General features: G+C 40.4%; 1 protein-coding gene across 1 annotated transcript; it reads right to left on the reverse strand.

The window, feature by feature from the left end:
* Positions 1–1,553: 1,553 nt before the first annotated feature.
* Positions 1,554–13,230, reverse strand: LOC101854077. The gene is made up of 4 exons (XM_005095174.2): positions 13,128–13,230; positions 10,681–10,888; positions 6,412–7,165; positions 1,554–2,788 (listed from the first exon to the last, which is right to left on the reverse strand). The coding sequence occupies exons 2-4, from the start codon at positions 10,876–10,878 to the stop codon at positions 1,671–1,673; spliced, it is 2,070 nt and encodes a 689-aa protein (XP_005095231.1). The 5' UTR covers positions 10,879–10,888; positions 13,128–13,230; the 3' UTR covers positions 1,554–1,670.
* Positions 13,231–15,782: the final 2,552 nt, after the last annotated feature.

A 15,782-nucleotide genomic window follows, 5' to 3' on the forward strand; every position in this document is an offset into this window, starting at 1 on the left:
CAGATTGAGATTGCTCTTCGTTTTCAACAGGTTCACGTGAATCATTCATATTTGAGTCTTGACGACTCGATACAGGGGAAAGAAACTTTTTCTTCAGCTTGGTCAGACAAGGTCTAAACGTTGGTGGTTTTCTCAAAGATGTCACCTTTTCTGGAGGATTTGGAACATCAAAATTGGTAGGAACACCCTTTAAAGGTTTCAAGCGAGTCTTTTTCTTTGATGTAAACTGACTGTCTTCAAAATGATTGGCACATAACACAGATCCACTGTTGAGCTGCGCAGCAGATTTGTGAAGGATGTCTTGCCTTCTTGTGTTAATCACCCATCGTCTACACCTTTCTTCCTCCTTTGGAAATCTAAAGACATGTCTGGGTTGTCAAAGCGGTTGTTTTGCAGTTGATGGCAGCGCAATGTTGGACTCGATGTTTCTTCATTTTCGCAGTGGATTTGGTTGTAGAAAGGCCAGAGGCGGAGACAACGGCACCAGACACGATAGCTTCATTTTGAGTTTGTCTGTTCCTAGCACTGTCACTACTCACTGTCAAAAGTGTATCTGCATTGTGTGAGTTGAGTAGATTTACTATACAAGGACATCGCGTTTCCATTGTTTATAGACTCTCTGATGCTCTCTCATCCAAAAAATTGAATGTGTTTTTGACACTTTAAGATGAAGGGACTCACTGCAAAAGAACAATCAGTTACAGAATGAGGGCGTTTGAACTAAGCAAAGAATAAGAAAGCAGAAATTCCAGATAATCACAATCACAAAACTCGTTTTCGATGCATACATGAAAACAATACCATGTGTACTAACCAGGCAGAACAATGGAACAACGATCTGAAATACTCGTAACAGGTGCGCCGCAGATAAGGAAGCCAGCGGTTGACGCGCAGACATTCCCCCCCGGGAGTTTCATGACCGCGCACGCTTTTCGCCTCATTGCATTATCATAGTATTTATAATCATTGGTCTCACATGTCTCAGCTAAAACATGAAAAACTTTACGCAAGTCCAATATTTCAGCAGCAATTTCATTATTTGTGAACAACGAACAATGAAAAAACTTCACTGGGAGGAACTTTGGCAAGCTTTTATCGGTTTATCGGGACACCCCCCCCCTCCCCCAACCAGCAATCCTTTGTTGTTTTTCATTTTGTAAGAGTATTACAACACTTGAAACATCATTAGGCCATACAAATGCAGAAGCTGACACTTTTTACTAAACGATAACATACAGTATAAAATGGATAGGTCAAACATAGAAGACTAGAAATCACGCATCCGCCGACCTGTGCCTGCCATCCAGTTTTTTTTCTCTTCTCTATTTTTGTAAAATATCCCTCGAACTACGGATCCCTCGAACTACCGGGGCCTGTCTTGACGAATTCAAGCTATCCGTGTTATAGGCCTACTGTAGTTTCAGAAGAAGAGAAGGAGCAGAGGTGAGGACAATAGATGTTTGAGTTTGAAAGGAAAAAAGGAGCAAATCACATGAAAGCACACATCAACCACTCACCAACAATCTTTAAATCAACCAGACCAAACAAGAGGATCAAATTACTTTGACGTAAAAGCACTTAAACTCTTTTTAATGAGAAAATGCTAATTACATGAAATAAATTACATTAATAAAAGGTTTTTCAAATTCACAGACAGTTATGAGACAGAGTCAGGACTCCTCAGATGAAAGATCACTGTATTCATTCGTCAAATCTTCTGTATGACTAGGAACATTGTTAGATTCACTTCCCGGTAGAGAGCTAATCTCCAACTTGGAATAATTACCACAGTTACCAGCATTATGATTTTCCACTGGCTGAACACAGTCCCTTTCGTCATTTTCAGTACTATTATTAGTACTATGTCTGTCGTCACCACGGCAACCGCTGACCCCTCCACTAATATTAATATCACCAACTCCTTCAAAGCAGTCATCAGTTCGGTTAAATGAACCCTGATTAGTTACTACGAAACCATTACCATTATCTATACTTGTAATGACTGTATTATCATTATCACATTCGTTCTGTTCAAGTTCTCTAACAGCATCAATGTCATTACCATCTCTACTTTCCCCATTTTCCAAAACATTGACATCATTACCTCCATTATTATCTCTTTCATTATCGTCTCTCACACTGGTGTCATTATCATGGCAAATTCCAGAATCGTTTCTGGCATCAATATTGTTATCACAGCCATCATCATCACTTTCTTCATTATCATTTTCTCCCGCATCGACTACGTTATCATTCTCAAAATCACCACGGCTGCTTACACTGTACGAATCAACATCATTCACAATTTCAACACCGTCTATATTATTTGTATTTACGAAGGGTAAGTTCTCACTCCTTCTCAGTCCATGTCTGGAGTCATTCTGTCCTGAAAACGGGCCTGTAAAACCAGAAGTCGTAGCGGGATGGTGAAGACCCGCTAATGGCGGTGAGCAGTCTTGCTGCCTCGACGACAACCCCAAAAAGCTGGATGAGGCCTCCGAGGAACGGTGACCAACCAGGCTGTCCTGCTCGGCCATTGGCTCGAGCCCGCTGCTAAACAGCTGCTGCTGTAGAAGTCTGAGCTCCATGTGCAGCTTCATCTCTTGAAGGCGAATGAACTCTCGCTTCTGTCTCACCATCTCGATCTTGTTGATGTAGTAACAGCGCTTTAGCTCCTCAGCGTCTGCCGTCTCTGGGTCGTAGGTGGTGCCGTCTCGCACTTTCTGTTTCTTGCTGGGGCTCGTGCTACTGTGACGAGGCGGGGTCGATACTCGCCTTTTTCTTGGTTCTGTAATCGAAAGAAAGACAAAAACACATGTAGCAGTAGCAACATTATAAAAAGAAGGGTTTTTAAAATTTTGTTTTTTAAAATATATATTTGAGCCTGTACTTCTGTTCCTAGTGTGTATCAACACTTGAGCACACATTACTTCTGTGTCTATCAACTTACATCCAGTCTGATACATGTAAATGCTGGAAGACCCAGGAGTTTTTCATTTAAATTATTTAAATGTAGATGTTCTTACACCCCCTATTGACATAATTTAGATCATTTAAATCATTCAGAACGCATTCTTTGATCCTGCCTTTCTGGACCAGCATCCCAGCAGAAAAACAGATAGGTCCTACTCAATAAAAATTTTCTCAATTCTATCACAAAATGAGTCACATGTTGTGCTTTGACAAGACACTACATAGTGGGTAAAAAATTACAGATCTATTCAACTTTAAGAAGTACCTATTGCTGGTTAGATGCTGCACTATAGTGGGGATTTTTCTATCTTGTTTTCCTGTAGCGGTACTACAACAACACTGTATCCTCATTTTATACTACAGTGGAACTCAGATTCAACGAAGTCAAAGGGCCTAGCCTTCAATTTAGTTGAATCCGAGAGTTCGTTATAGCGAACACGAGTTTTTTGGGCTGATAATTACAGGCATCGAGCAAGTATTGTATACATTTGTATTCGACTTTCTCTATCAAGAGTTGTTTGGTTTCAAATGAGAGGCATTTTTGTTTCTTTGATACCAAATAAATGCTGGAAAATTCAAGGAAAATACACTGTAACTCTATCAAGTACACATAGTGCAAAAGGGCGGATTGGTTCAAAAGCATGCCTATGTCATCTATCATCTATAACTATATAATGTATTGTTTGACGAACAAGTTATATTGCTGTGTAGAGCCTAGCATATGGAAACGTTTGAGTCCACAATCCAGCGTGCAATTCATTTATGTAGATCTATGTCAAGACTAGCTAAGCGTTGATTGATCAGTAGCTGGGGAACAAAATACCTTCCTGTGTCCCATTTGTATCCACACCCGGACAGCTTGTACCCCCCCACCCCCGGACACACATACACAGTTACACGTTGTAACACGTAACAAGTGTGCTGACCGCCAGCCTGACCTCGACACACGCAAAGACATGTGTGAGTGCTAACAACATGTGTGTTGGTATGGAAGGGGGCCACTGCTTTGTTGCATAAAGCAGCTTACACTGCAAGCAGCTTCGTTGAATCCGAGCTTGCTCATTAATGTGTTAGTTGAATCCCAGTTATTTTTATTGATTTTTAAGAATAAAAAAAAACAACAGAGAACCGAACTCCTTTTTTAAAATCCGAGTTCGCGGAAACCGAGTTCCACTGTACGTATAGATTCTATCTTTATGCTTTTCTTAGTACTTGGTGGGCGTAATTCTTGCTTGCAACTTGAAACCAAACTATTTCATGCTGAAAATGCTAACATATTTATAACATATTTTGAAAAAAAAATTGCCCAACGACCAAAAAAATGCCAGATACTTTGATTTCAACATTTTGAGGAGCATCTGATTTCGCAATGATGACTCACAATTGTGTTTATAAAATACAGGCTTTTTCTAATACAAGGTAGAGCTAGCTAGATAGCGGACATTTGGCACATTTCATTTGCATGCATAAAAATATTACTATGTATGTAAAATTCAACAGCAGTCTATGACATGAAATAATGCACTAAAGCAGAGACCGAAGAAGAGGCCTGTCATGGCAAGAAGTATGTCACCAATGGACAGGGCCATGGTGACAGGTGATTAGCATGCTTTCTGCCACAACAATGTCAAAATTTTATAAAAACAAAGCTCTTGGGTGTTTCAAATGTACAGTAATAGATCTTACATGAATAGTCTGACATGTTGTAAGAGCAAAGCCCTAATAGAGGGCAGAAACAATATTCATCTACCAGCTGGGGTTATAAAGTTATGGTCACTTGATGACTTGAAGCTGGGGAGTTACAGACAGCCAGTGTTAGGAAAATCACGATTCTGTCTGCTGATGTCTCGAAACAACTAATGTGATGAAGGACTTACAGTTTTGCATCACTACAAACATGATGAATGAGCCTTGCTCCTCCCCCTCCCCTCTACAACTTCATCAAATATATTTCACCAAAGCAAAGATCGAGATAGATGGATGCCTGTTGTGGCATGGAGTGGGGCATCAAGGGATGAACAACCCCCCACTCTTCCTGCATGCACGCACACACATGTATACTGTTGGTTCAGCTACACTGTACAATTTATATTAAATTAAATATTACAGTGGAGTCCACTTATAACGAGTCCGGAAAAAACGAGAAGTCTAAAGACACTATTCTAAAACCCTGTTTTTTTCTCTTCTTTACCTTTGTAAATAAAATACTGCTTTAGCGCTATCAAACATGTGAGTCGGTTATAGCGGAATATTGCTGCTGCTGTGCACAGTGCATAGGCCAATTATACATTATAATGTAAAACCTCGCCAGTCGAGAAACTTGTTGGTGATCTAGCGAAACAAAGGATGGGAGAGCCCATGTCTGTCAACAATGAAGGCCGGAGTGACAGTAGGGAGGGTGTGGCATGCGCAGACAAGCAGAACGCATCGCGTGATAGGCCAGTGTAAGCCTAGTTTAGATTATCAGGGCCTACCATGCCTCTCACTTCTCCGGTGCGGGGATGGAGAGGTCACAGCAATGTGATGGTTGGAGGGAATGTGTGACGTGCGCAAGCTGACGGAACGCACCACAGGGTGTGGTGTGGTGGGGGAAAACACAGCGGGCGAGTTAGCCCAGAGCCCTTTCTTTCTGATCGCCAACGCCAAGCTGTCAGTCAACATCGCTAGATCTGGCGCTAGAGAAAGAAACCTGATTCGATTTTTGATCAAGTAAGACCTAAAGGTCACGTTGAAACAAAATCATCATCAGGGGAGATATCAAAAGGAAATAAACTAAACACCAAACTCATAGATTAGGATAAGGCCTACTTTACAGTTTCCCTTGAATTTATTACTGGATCCCTTATAGCGAGAATCCTGCTATAACAGACATTTTGCTCCAGTCCCCTCCCTCTTGTTATAACAGGATTCCACTGTATTACCCTCCTGGTCTCAAAGTCCTCTCTCTCTTATTGAGTGGTTGGTGGGCGCTCTTCTTTCCCATCAAACACCTGCTGTCCATATATCTCTCCTTCTTTTCTTTGCATGTTACTCTATATAGACTTTACACTTCTAATCTAACACTACTATGACTTACTTGTGTTGCCAGTTTAGTAAAACTCTGGACTTCAACTACAAAACTAAATTCCCTTGTTTGACTGTTTCTAAAAAAACATATTTTTCAAACACATCTGTGGTGCTCTCTCTATACTATCGAACCTGCTCTTTAAGTAACGGCCACTTGTATAAGACAATCACCTGCACAAACTGTCACATCCCATTTCCCCTCTTATGTTTTTTAAAATTATAACGACACCATGTAAGACATCCATGTGTCTAAGACAACTACGTTTTTCCTCAACAGTGGGAGTTCATTTTATTCTAAGACAATTTCAAATGAATTAGAATATCTTTGATGTCTTGTCATAAAAAAAAACAACAACATTTTTTCCCCCTTACCTGACTTTTCCCTAAAGGGTGTCGAAGCAGAACTTCTCATGATCTCCTCGTCTTTGCTGTGGTTAACATGCACAACCATCTCTGTGTTTGGGTCTAACACCATCGGGCAGCGGTCAACTTGAGACATCGGCACTGGAATGGCATCAGCTCTATCACCACCGGCCATCACACCTTGCAGTCCATTTGAGCTCTGCTCAGCAGCCATATCCGTTTCACAGAGTAGCTTTTTCGTGAAAACACCACTGGAACTATCATTCATTGCACAAACTTTGTTAAATATCTTTGACAACACAGGTTTCTGTTTGTTATTGGATTCCCATTCAGGCTCTGTTTTAATGTTATGGACAAGGGAAGGCTGACTGCTGTTAGCAGCGGAAAAAGACTGTGAGTTTTCCCTGTCCCTACTGAAATACGTCGAGACATTCTTTGGCACATACATGCAGCCACCACTGATAGGGGAGCAGTTGATCTGAGAGAGATCTGGTTTGACCTCTTTTGTGTCGTCGCTCCGCAGAAACAAAACAGATTCATAACTTTCAACAGGATTCTCCCATGTCCGAGGCATAGAAAAAAAATCGGGTTGCAGGGCAGACTTGATATGTGGAGGTACATCGTCCCCGAGGATACCCATGATGATGTCGAAATAAGCCACAGACGGTTTCAATATTTTCTTTCCAGATGCATCTGCCTCTCGGATGTATTTCAGTGCTGTGCGAGCTCTGTGGGACATATCTTTCCAACGATGTTTCAGCTCCTGATTAGAAAAAGAAAGTAAGATAAGATAAGATAAGATAAGATAGTACTTTTTTTATCCAAGAGGGAAATTTTCCTTGGCTGTACAGGACCGTAAAAACACATGCAGGTATACATTAAAAATTTTTTAATTATATATATTACTCTCATTAAAATTCAATATGAAAGGAGAAATAAAGCTGACAAAATGTACATTTACATCAAATGCATCATTCAACCACATGTAGGAATTTAAATACTAGACCTTTGGAGTTACATGCAGATACATACTCTAAGAGCAACAAACATCTATGCTCATTCTGACAAGAGCCTTATGCTAGATGGTAAAAAACTTCTTTTATATCTTTCTTTCTTTGTTTTAGGAGGTACATATCTGCCACTGTGTGATCTTACAATTTGTGTACAGTTGCATTGTAAGCATACATAACACACAGTATAACATGGATAGGTCGAACACAGAAGACTTGAAATCACACATCTGTCGAAACTGTGCCTGCAATCCCGGGTTTTTTTTCTTCTTCTTCATATCTTTGAGAGATATCACACGAACTACAGATCCCTCGAACTACTGGGGCTGGTTCCGACGAATTTGAGCTGTGTTATAACTGTATTTTGGTGAGAAATTTGTTTATGTGTACCTGCATTCCAACAAATTTGAGCTGTGAACTGTATTTAGGTGAGAAATTTTATATGTACCTGCGTACATTTGTAGAGAAGCTTTGACCGCTGGAAACAGACGCCTAACCCTTTGAGCCCTGCCCCCCTCACATACACACACACACACACACACCTTTGAGCCTTCAGGACCAATGCACTTGGGTTAGAACTCTTGTGCACCGACAGCTAGACATACAGTGTACAGAAGGTTACTGGCAGTCAGTCACATTCAGCATGTGCTCAGATCCTTCAGATGAAGGCAATTTATCTTGTGTTGCTGCTGTCATATAAATCAACAAGCTGGGTTTCTATCTCCTTTCAGTTTTAGGTGATGTTACAATGATAGAGGCACTTCATGTCCATAAACATTTTTGCAGTGTCATTAATCAACCATTCTGGTTGACAGTGTAAAAAGGGGAAGGTTTATGGTCTAAGCAATCATTTAATTATTTCAACTATTCAACTATTAGCCCTCATGTTCATTGGCCCTCTATTGATCTACACATTATTTGAAGCAAATAGTAGAAAAGCTGCTTTTTTTTTTTCCTTCACAAACTTCTTGTGTATTTGAAAGTTGCAGCTCTGTGTCATTACAAACACATTTGGAGACCCTATGTTATAATGAAGTTTGCATTTGTTCTCCATCTAATACAATGGAACTTGGATTCAACGAGCTCGGATTCAACGAGAACTCGGATTCAACGAGATGAGATAGATTCCCCGTTTTTTTTTTCTTCTTTAAAATCAATAAGAATAACCCGGATTGAACGAGCACTTAAATCAGCAAGCTCGGATTCAACGAGGTCGCTTCCAGGGTGAACAGCCCCCACAGACGAGGCTTCGCTCATTTTTCTCCCAGAACGAACTTTATCTATTCCCGGAAACCATCAATTGCACCAGCATTGATAACCATTATTCACTTAGCGGATTGCATGCGACCAATCAGCGGCCTTTTTTCATACCAACACATGCGTTGTTGACATGCGCACGTGACTACTCTGGCATGTGTCGGGGTCGGATGGGCGGCCTGCACACGAGTGACTGTGTGTGTCACTTTGGGTCTGCCCCTTTTGCGACGTCCTTCGGGTGTCCAGTGGAGGGCAGTCTTCACAATAGAGTCTGGTTCTCTTCTCAGAACATGTCCAATCCATCTCCATCTTCTCCTTTTTATTGTGGTGGTCATGTCCTCTTGCCTCTTTGCGGTGTTCAGGTCCTCCATCTTCCTGCAAACAGCTTCCTTGTGGCTTTCACTGCCAGCATTCATACGAGTCCCAAGGGACTCTGAAGGTCCATCACACACAGAAATATGGATTCTCTTTGTTGCTGTTTCCGTAACATATGCTCTTTACCAGTCTGGGTTGTTAGCCCTGAGCTGAACCTCCGAAACCTGGAGGGCCGGTGGATCACTCTTCGCCTGACCTCTACCTGTCGACCTGTCTGGCATGGGTGGCCCTACCAGGAGCATTAGCTCCAGCCAGCTTAGCTCTTGGGGTCACTGAGGCACACAAGCTCTCTAACCACAACAAGGTAGTGATCCACCAGAGAGAATTATTATTACATTCGAGCATATATATGTATAAGCTCAAGCAAGCCAGGGGTTGACAGATTTATGTGTTCAACTCATCTATAATTCTGGTTTACGGAAAATCAAAAAAATATCAGTCAGGGAATGCCATATTGTTCCAGGTGTTATTGGTGCCTGACTGTATTACAATGGCCTCTGCCTACGATCCCGGTGCTCAGGAGCAAGGAAAATGCAGGATCTTACCTTAGGCTAACGGGATCTTGGCTCATGCACCAAGGGGAGAATCTACTGTGACCCATGTTAAGGCCCACAACTGCTAAAATGGTTTCCCTTCACTCTAAAATGAACTGGCGGGCTCTCTGGGTGGGTTTATGACATAGGGCGAGCAAAGAGTGATCAGCCATGAAGACCAATCACAGTGGCATAAGCTGTCCCCGTGGTTTTATGCACCCAGCATAATTTAGCAAAATTTGATCATTTTTTGCATAAAATTTCTGATTACTTTCCAGTATCATTCTTTGTTAAAATTAACAAAATCGCATAATTTCATATATATTTATGGGCTCAGTTAGCTATAATTTCAAAATTTTTCTTGCATAAAACGATGGGGACAGCATAAGGCATAGCATGCCATTTTCACTAACTATTGTATCGAGAGTATATCAAGATCTACGCTTATATCATAATCCAGTTGCCCCTCCCCTTCACCTGTCCAAAATTTAAAGCTTTCCATCTCTGATGGAGTTACAATTCAGCCTGTCTCACAAATTCAGGAGTAGAGACAACTGCTGCAATTGTCAGGAAAGAGTTCACAATTCGATGTGATCCCCGCCTGGAGCAAATTTGTAGGCCCTACCCATTAAGCGAGTGATGTAGGTTTAGGTGGAGAGCTCAGATGTGAGTGTAATGTCTGAGGGAAAACAAATGCATCGGTCAGTTCACACCTCGATGTGATCCTTTCTGGGCCAATCATTGCACAATTTCATCAAGTTTTATAACGCTTATGTGATCATATTCATGAGAGTGACTGATCTTTGTCTTTGATGCGACAGGCAGTTCAATTATCTCTAATTTTCACTCTTGGTTGACCGGCTGCGCCCCCCCCCCCCTAAATTATGGTCTGAAATGCTGGATTTTTTTAGCTTAACATAGCATATATAGACCTTCAGAGTGAATTAAGAGTGGGATCTTAGGGGTGACTTTTGTATAGTAAAAATTCTGTTTTCTTAAAACAGTGGAATCTTAAGCGAACTGGGGTTGTAAGCATTGGGATCTTAGGCGGAAACAAGTAAGTAACTAACTGTATTTTTATTTATCATCACATGTCAACTCACCTCTATCGTTCTCTCTGCACTATTGGGGACAGCATTCACGACTTGAGCAATATTAGCCCAAATGTCTGCCCGCTGACTGTAGCTGAGAGCCCCTGGACCGCTTCTTCTGAAGAGCAAGTGCTTGTAGATGTGTAGCTGCTCCAAGAGAGCAATTGTCTCTTCCTGCGTGTAGTTCGGCTTTCTGACACGGTTATACATTTTGTCTTAACTGTGAACAAATTTCATATTACAATTCATTATGGTTTAATCAAAAATAGATTTTACATGGCACAAGAAAATGCAAAACTATTTTTTTTAAATTTTAAATTAGAAAACAAACATTTATAGCGTTAAAAAACAAGAGGGAACATCTCCATCACCTGGGTGTTCTGGTGTGGTTGGTCTTTCCATTTAAAAGTAAGAGTTTTACGGCACTTGCAAAACAATAAGGTCATATATATAAGTACCGAAGATTAGATGTGTTAAAAGAGAGTAACCAACACAAAATAGAAGGAGGGGAGATAAGGACGACAGATGTTTGACAGGAAAGAAGTAGAAGGGGACTCAATATGGAAGCTCATGCGCCACTACGGAATACCTGACAAGTTCGCGAGATTGATCAAGAAGATGTGTATGAGGGAATGAGCTGCAGTGTCTTACTTGGGAGGGCAGCGGACAGACTCATTATTATTATTATTATATTGACTTTAGAAATTATAAAGTCAAAAAGTACACCTCCAGTCTGTGGAAGAGCCACTGTGAAAAACAGAAAAACAATCAACTGTATATATATATATATTATATATAAAACCCAAACTGGAACAGCGAAATCCTTCGGACCTCTCCAGAAGTCCAGAAGAGACGAAGTCATTTTTACTCGATTGCGCATTGGACACACGGCCCTGACCCACAAATACCTTCTACAGGGAGATGAGAAGCCGTTCTGTGTCGGTTGCGACACAGATTTTTTACCATTAGGACCATTTCAGATAGTGTATGAATTTTCTGTTGTAACGTAACTATTTTTGGGTGTAGGAGTGTGTAGTTTGTGAGTCAGGTGATGCAAGACAGAGAGTCAGAAAGGATTTATATATATATATAAGGAAAAATTTGTTAGGAGAATTTCCTACGGAGTTCAGTGCCATGTCAATCAATGGCAGTGGCCTCCGCAGAGAAAATGGAGGCTTCAGGATGGAGTCTCCTCTGGTGTGTACTGTTGGGAGATAGGGCTGCGGCGCCCACTTCATTGTCTTTTTTGGAGCCATCTGTGAAGATGAGCTCCGCACCGGGGTATTTATCTATTAGTTTTTTGTATTCTGCTTTAAAGGTTTGGGTGTTTTTTTGGTGCTTTCTTTATTGAGTGTGGTCAGCTGTAAGTCTACTTTTGCCTTGGTAAGGTGCCACGGAGGGAGGTCGGGGAAAAGAAATTGTTGGATGTCTTGTTTGGAAAAGTGTAAGTTTTTGAGGTCCTCAAGGATTCTGAGGCCGAAGGGTTTGATTCAGTTTTTCGTTGCTTCGGAATTTGTTTTTATGGTTTCTGGGTTTGTTTTAAAAATGCAGTTGTGCGCTGGATTTTCCGGTGTTGAGCTCTGTTTACTTGCGTATTGACAGGCTTTGACAATGATATTCGATATTTATGCACTCGAATATAGTGAAGATGTTCGATACGAAAATAGACACAAGTTTATTTTCCCTTCCCTACGAAATCCAATGGCTGAACTTGTCACAGACTAAAAACTTTAAAAAATCATCCGATCAGCTGATTATCATCGAATCAATTGACCTAGATCTAGAATCTATGTTTAAGTTACTGTGTAACTTTGTGTGTAACCCACGGCCCACAGAACGACTCGAAGAACAAAACAAAACGAACTCGGGTGGTAAATAAATAGACCGCAAGGTTTTGTATTGCCTGTATTTCAAGTCCGATAAATCTACAATATATTCGCTTGGCCACTGATAAATGTCCCCACCCGGAAGACTCCTACACAAAATAATTAAACAATCACTCACAGTCAATGATGGTGAACAGACGTCGCCTGCAATTGCAGTATTAAATTGCAGTGCAGTCGGTGTTTATTGAGAACACAGTATTGGATTAATTGGAATCTTTTCGACTGACCAAAAATGCAAAACCGAGTACCATTTGTTTAGCAACAGCGATAATGAACCTTATCACGATTATAAAAATAAGTGTAGAGAATCTATTCTAAATCACCGAAAGATTTGAGAACAAAATACCTCTTTCAAGCCCAACAAGAGCTTGTTTGTTGGGGCTGACTGTACTTTGTAGTCAGATGTTTTTGTTTACAATTTCCCTGTGCGATCCAACAATGTTGTAGACATTATGGACATTCAGAATGAAATAGACACTAGGGTACCTTTAATGTTACTAAATATTGGATAGGCCTAGGCTAGATCGACAAATGAGTTCCCAGAAAAAATACTCACAAAGCTTTGGTACTCACCAAGAATCTAGAGTCTATTCCGTGTCGATTTCTCCAGACTCCAGACTAAAGACATTGCCAACTGCCAAGGGAAATAACCAGCCACCAGGTGCTACTTTCTGTTTCTGGCTTCAGAGATTCACGGAAGATCTACATAAATTGGGGACCGGAAGTTTCCTACGACGTACAATCAAAGATTCTCTACTACACGGTCTTTGGTACAATTATTGAGGTTGGATTAAAAAAAGCAACTTAATTTTCTTAATAAATTTATAGATCTAGGCTTTAAAATAATAATGATAAAACTTCGTCACCCGAAATATTGGATTGTTCTGAAAAGGTGGATTGTCCATAGCACTGCTCCCGCTTCTCTTGCACTTTCACACATGTTTTGTATCACGCATAAAATAATAAGATAGATAAAAAAAAAATATATATAATTATCTAGCCTACGTCACGTAAAGTTCACCAGTGACACTTACAGTGACAAATTTAAACTATAGTTAGGCCTACAAGAAATTAATGTTATTTGAAACACTTTTTTGCACAAAAGGTTCTCAAAACAAGCGTGCTATAAAACTAGAGAAACGATTTTAAAAATTATTTTTATTTTTTAAATTTTTTTTTTTTGGGGGGGGGAGGTTGGATGATGGACTTATTTTTTAATAGCACCTTGATAAGATATTGCCCAAGCTGTAAACCTTTTAAAAAATCTGTAGAACACATACTTGAATGTTTTTATTTGGTATAGGAATTTTCTAGAAAACAGCTTACAGGTGTTTTACAAAATATTCAAATTGATACCACTCCTTGTACAAACGCTGGATATATAATACATTATATTCGATCGTTTAGGACATTTTTGACAATACAAGTTGCGCCGCGAATTTTTTACTGCACAAGATCTATACATTTTATTAATTATGTGTTGGAATGAGGTGAAAGCATTAGCAGCTCCTCAACTTTTCGACAGATGATGTTATATTATGTATATTGTTACAAGTTGTTATTGCAATTATTATAAAGTTAAAGTTGCCCTCACCAACAACATCGATAATTCAGGAGGCCAGGTGCTTCGGATCGACACACCTACATGCCTACCAGAGCCAATGGCCTGTACTGAAAGATACAATACATCCCAGCCCAGCAGACCATCATCAATAATTTATTTGTCCAAGTCCAGGCAAACATTCTCAGATTGGTCCTGGTGCCATTTTAGCCAGCCCAGCAGAACATATAAACAGCGGGGTCAAGGAGCTTGAACTACTGTAACCTCCTTGAGTGGGCCACGGCTTGGACCGCCTGGACGACGTGATCTTGATATTATATCCCTGCTATTGAAGGGTGGGATCGTTTTTGTTACGCGTACAGATAATAGAGAGACCGTCGCAATCGCGCAAAGGAAACAAGAGTTTCAATTCCCGAGTGAGAAAGACTTAGTTTTACCGAGAATCTTCGTCTGCTTACCATGACACTGTATCATTTCCATCCAGGGCCTTGACAGATAGGGTCAAAGCTGCAAACACCTACTAAATTACATTATGTCGACGGAGAGGGGGCCCGGGGGTGTAAATCACTTTGGCCTTATTATATTATAATGACCTAAAACTTAAAACATTGTATTATTATAATTTAATAAATAACAGTTTCTCGGACTAGGATTTAAAAAAGAATTATGTATCCAACACCTTGCTCTATTAGATCTAGTAAGTTATCATGATGTGCAGCGACAGAAAGCAAAAATTTTTTTTTTTAATTAAGGGGGGGGGGGGGGGGGCTTTGTCGTGGTCGAGAAGTTACGTTGTTCGCCTTTCATTCGTCCCTGGTTCAAATCTCGATAGCGGCGGAAAATGTTCTTCTCTAACAATTTAATTTTCTCCTTTCACTCCCTTGTCTGCTCTTTAATATTATACAATGTTCTTTTGTCTGCTTTTTGTCTCTACTTTCTGCCCCCACCCACTCACCTCCTTTGCCCACTCTTCTGGGGTCTTAACTCTTTCTGCAGCCTTTCTACTGCTTCTACTTGACTCCTTCTTATTGCTGTCTTTCATCAGACACACACTTGATCTTATGATATAAGCAAGATCTACGCCTAGGCTTCTCGGATAAGGGCGAAAAATCTCGGAGTTTCCTGTGTGCAAGTTGTGTAAAGAGAAGCACATCGACACAATACATTGTAAAATGGTCATAGTGCTGGGAAAAGAAAGACAGATACTGATAGAAATAACAGTGAAAGTAAAGAAGTATAGGACCTTCAGTGGCGCCCTCCAACCACCCGCTCTGATGACGAAAAGAAGCAATGAAATCAAAGCAAGAAATCACAACATCTACATGTTCAATCATTGGTGTCTGTGGTGTAGCGGATAGGCGTTTCGCTGTCACTCACAGGAGACCGGGTTCGTTTGTTGTTGTATTAGAAAGAGTTTTACGGCGCTCGCAACTGCATAATATGGTCATATGAGAGCGAGACACACACGTTGATCCCATTCACAACAGCTCACTGCACGGCACGGCTTGGCTCGAGTCAACGATCAGATTTTAAACTGTTAAAAAAAATTGAGCTAAAATTAAAATAAATTTGAGGTAAGATAAATATCTTAAAAATGAAAATCTGCTTTGAAATCAAAATATATTACGGTTATTTACAATGTTCCATATATAGGCCAATATAATATG

The sequence above is a fragment of the Aplysia californica genome, unplaced genomic scaffold, assembly GCF_000002075.1.
Source record: "Aplysia californica isolate F4 #8 unplaced genomic scaffold, AplCal3.0 scaffold00097, whole genome shotgun sequence".
NCBI lineage: Eukaryota > Metazoa > Mollusca > Gastropoda > Aplysiida > Aplysiidae > Aplysia > Aplysia californica.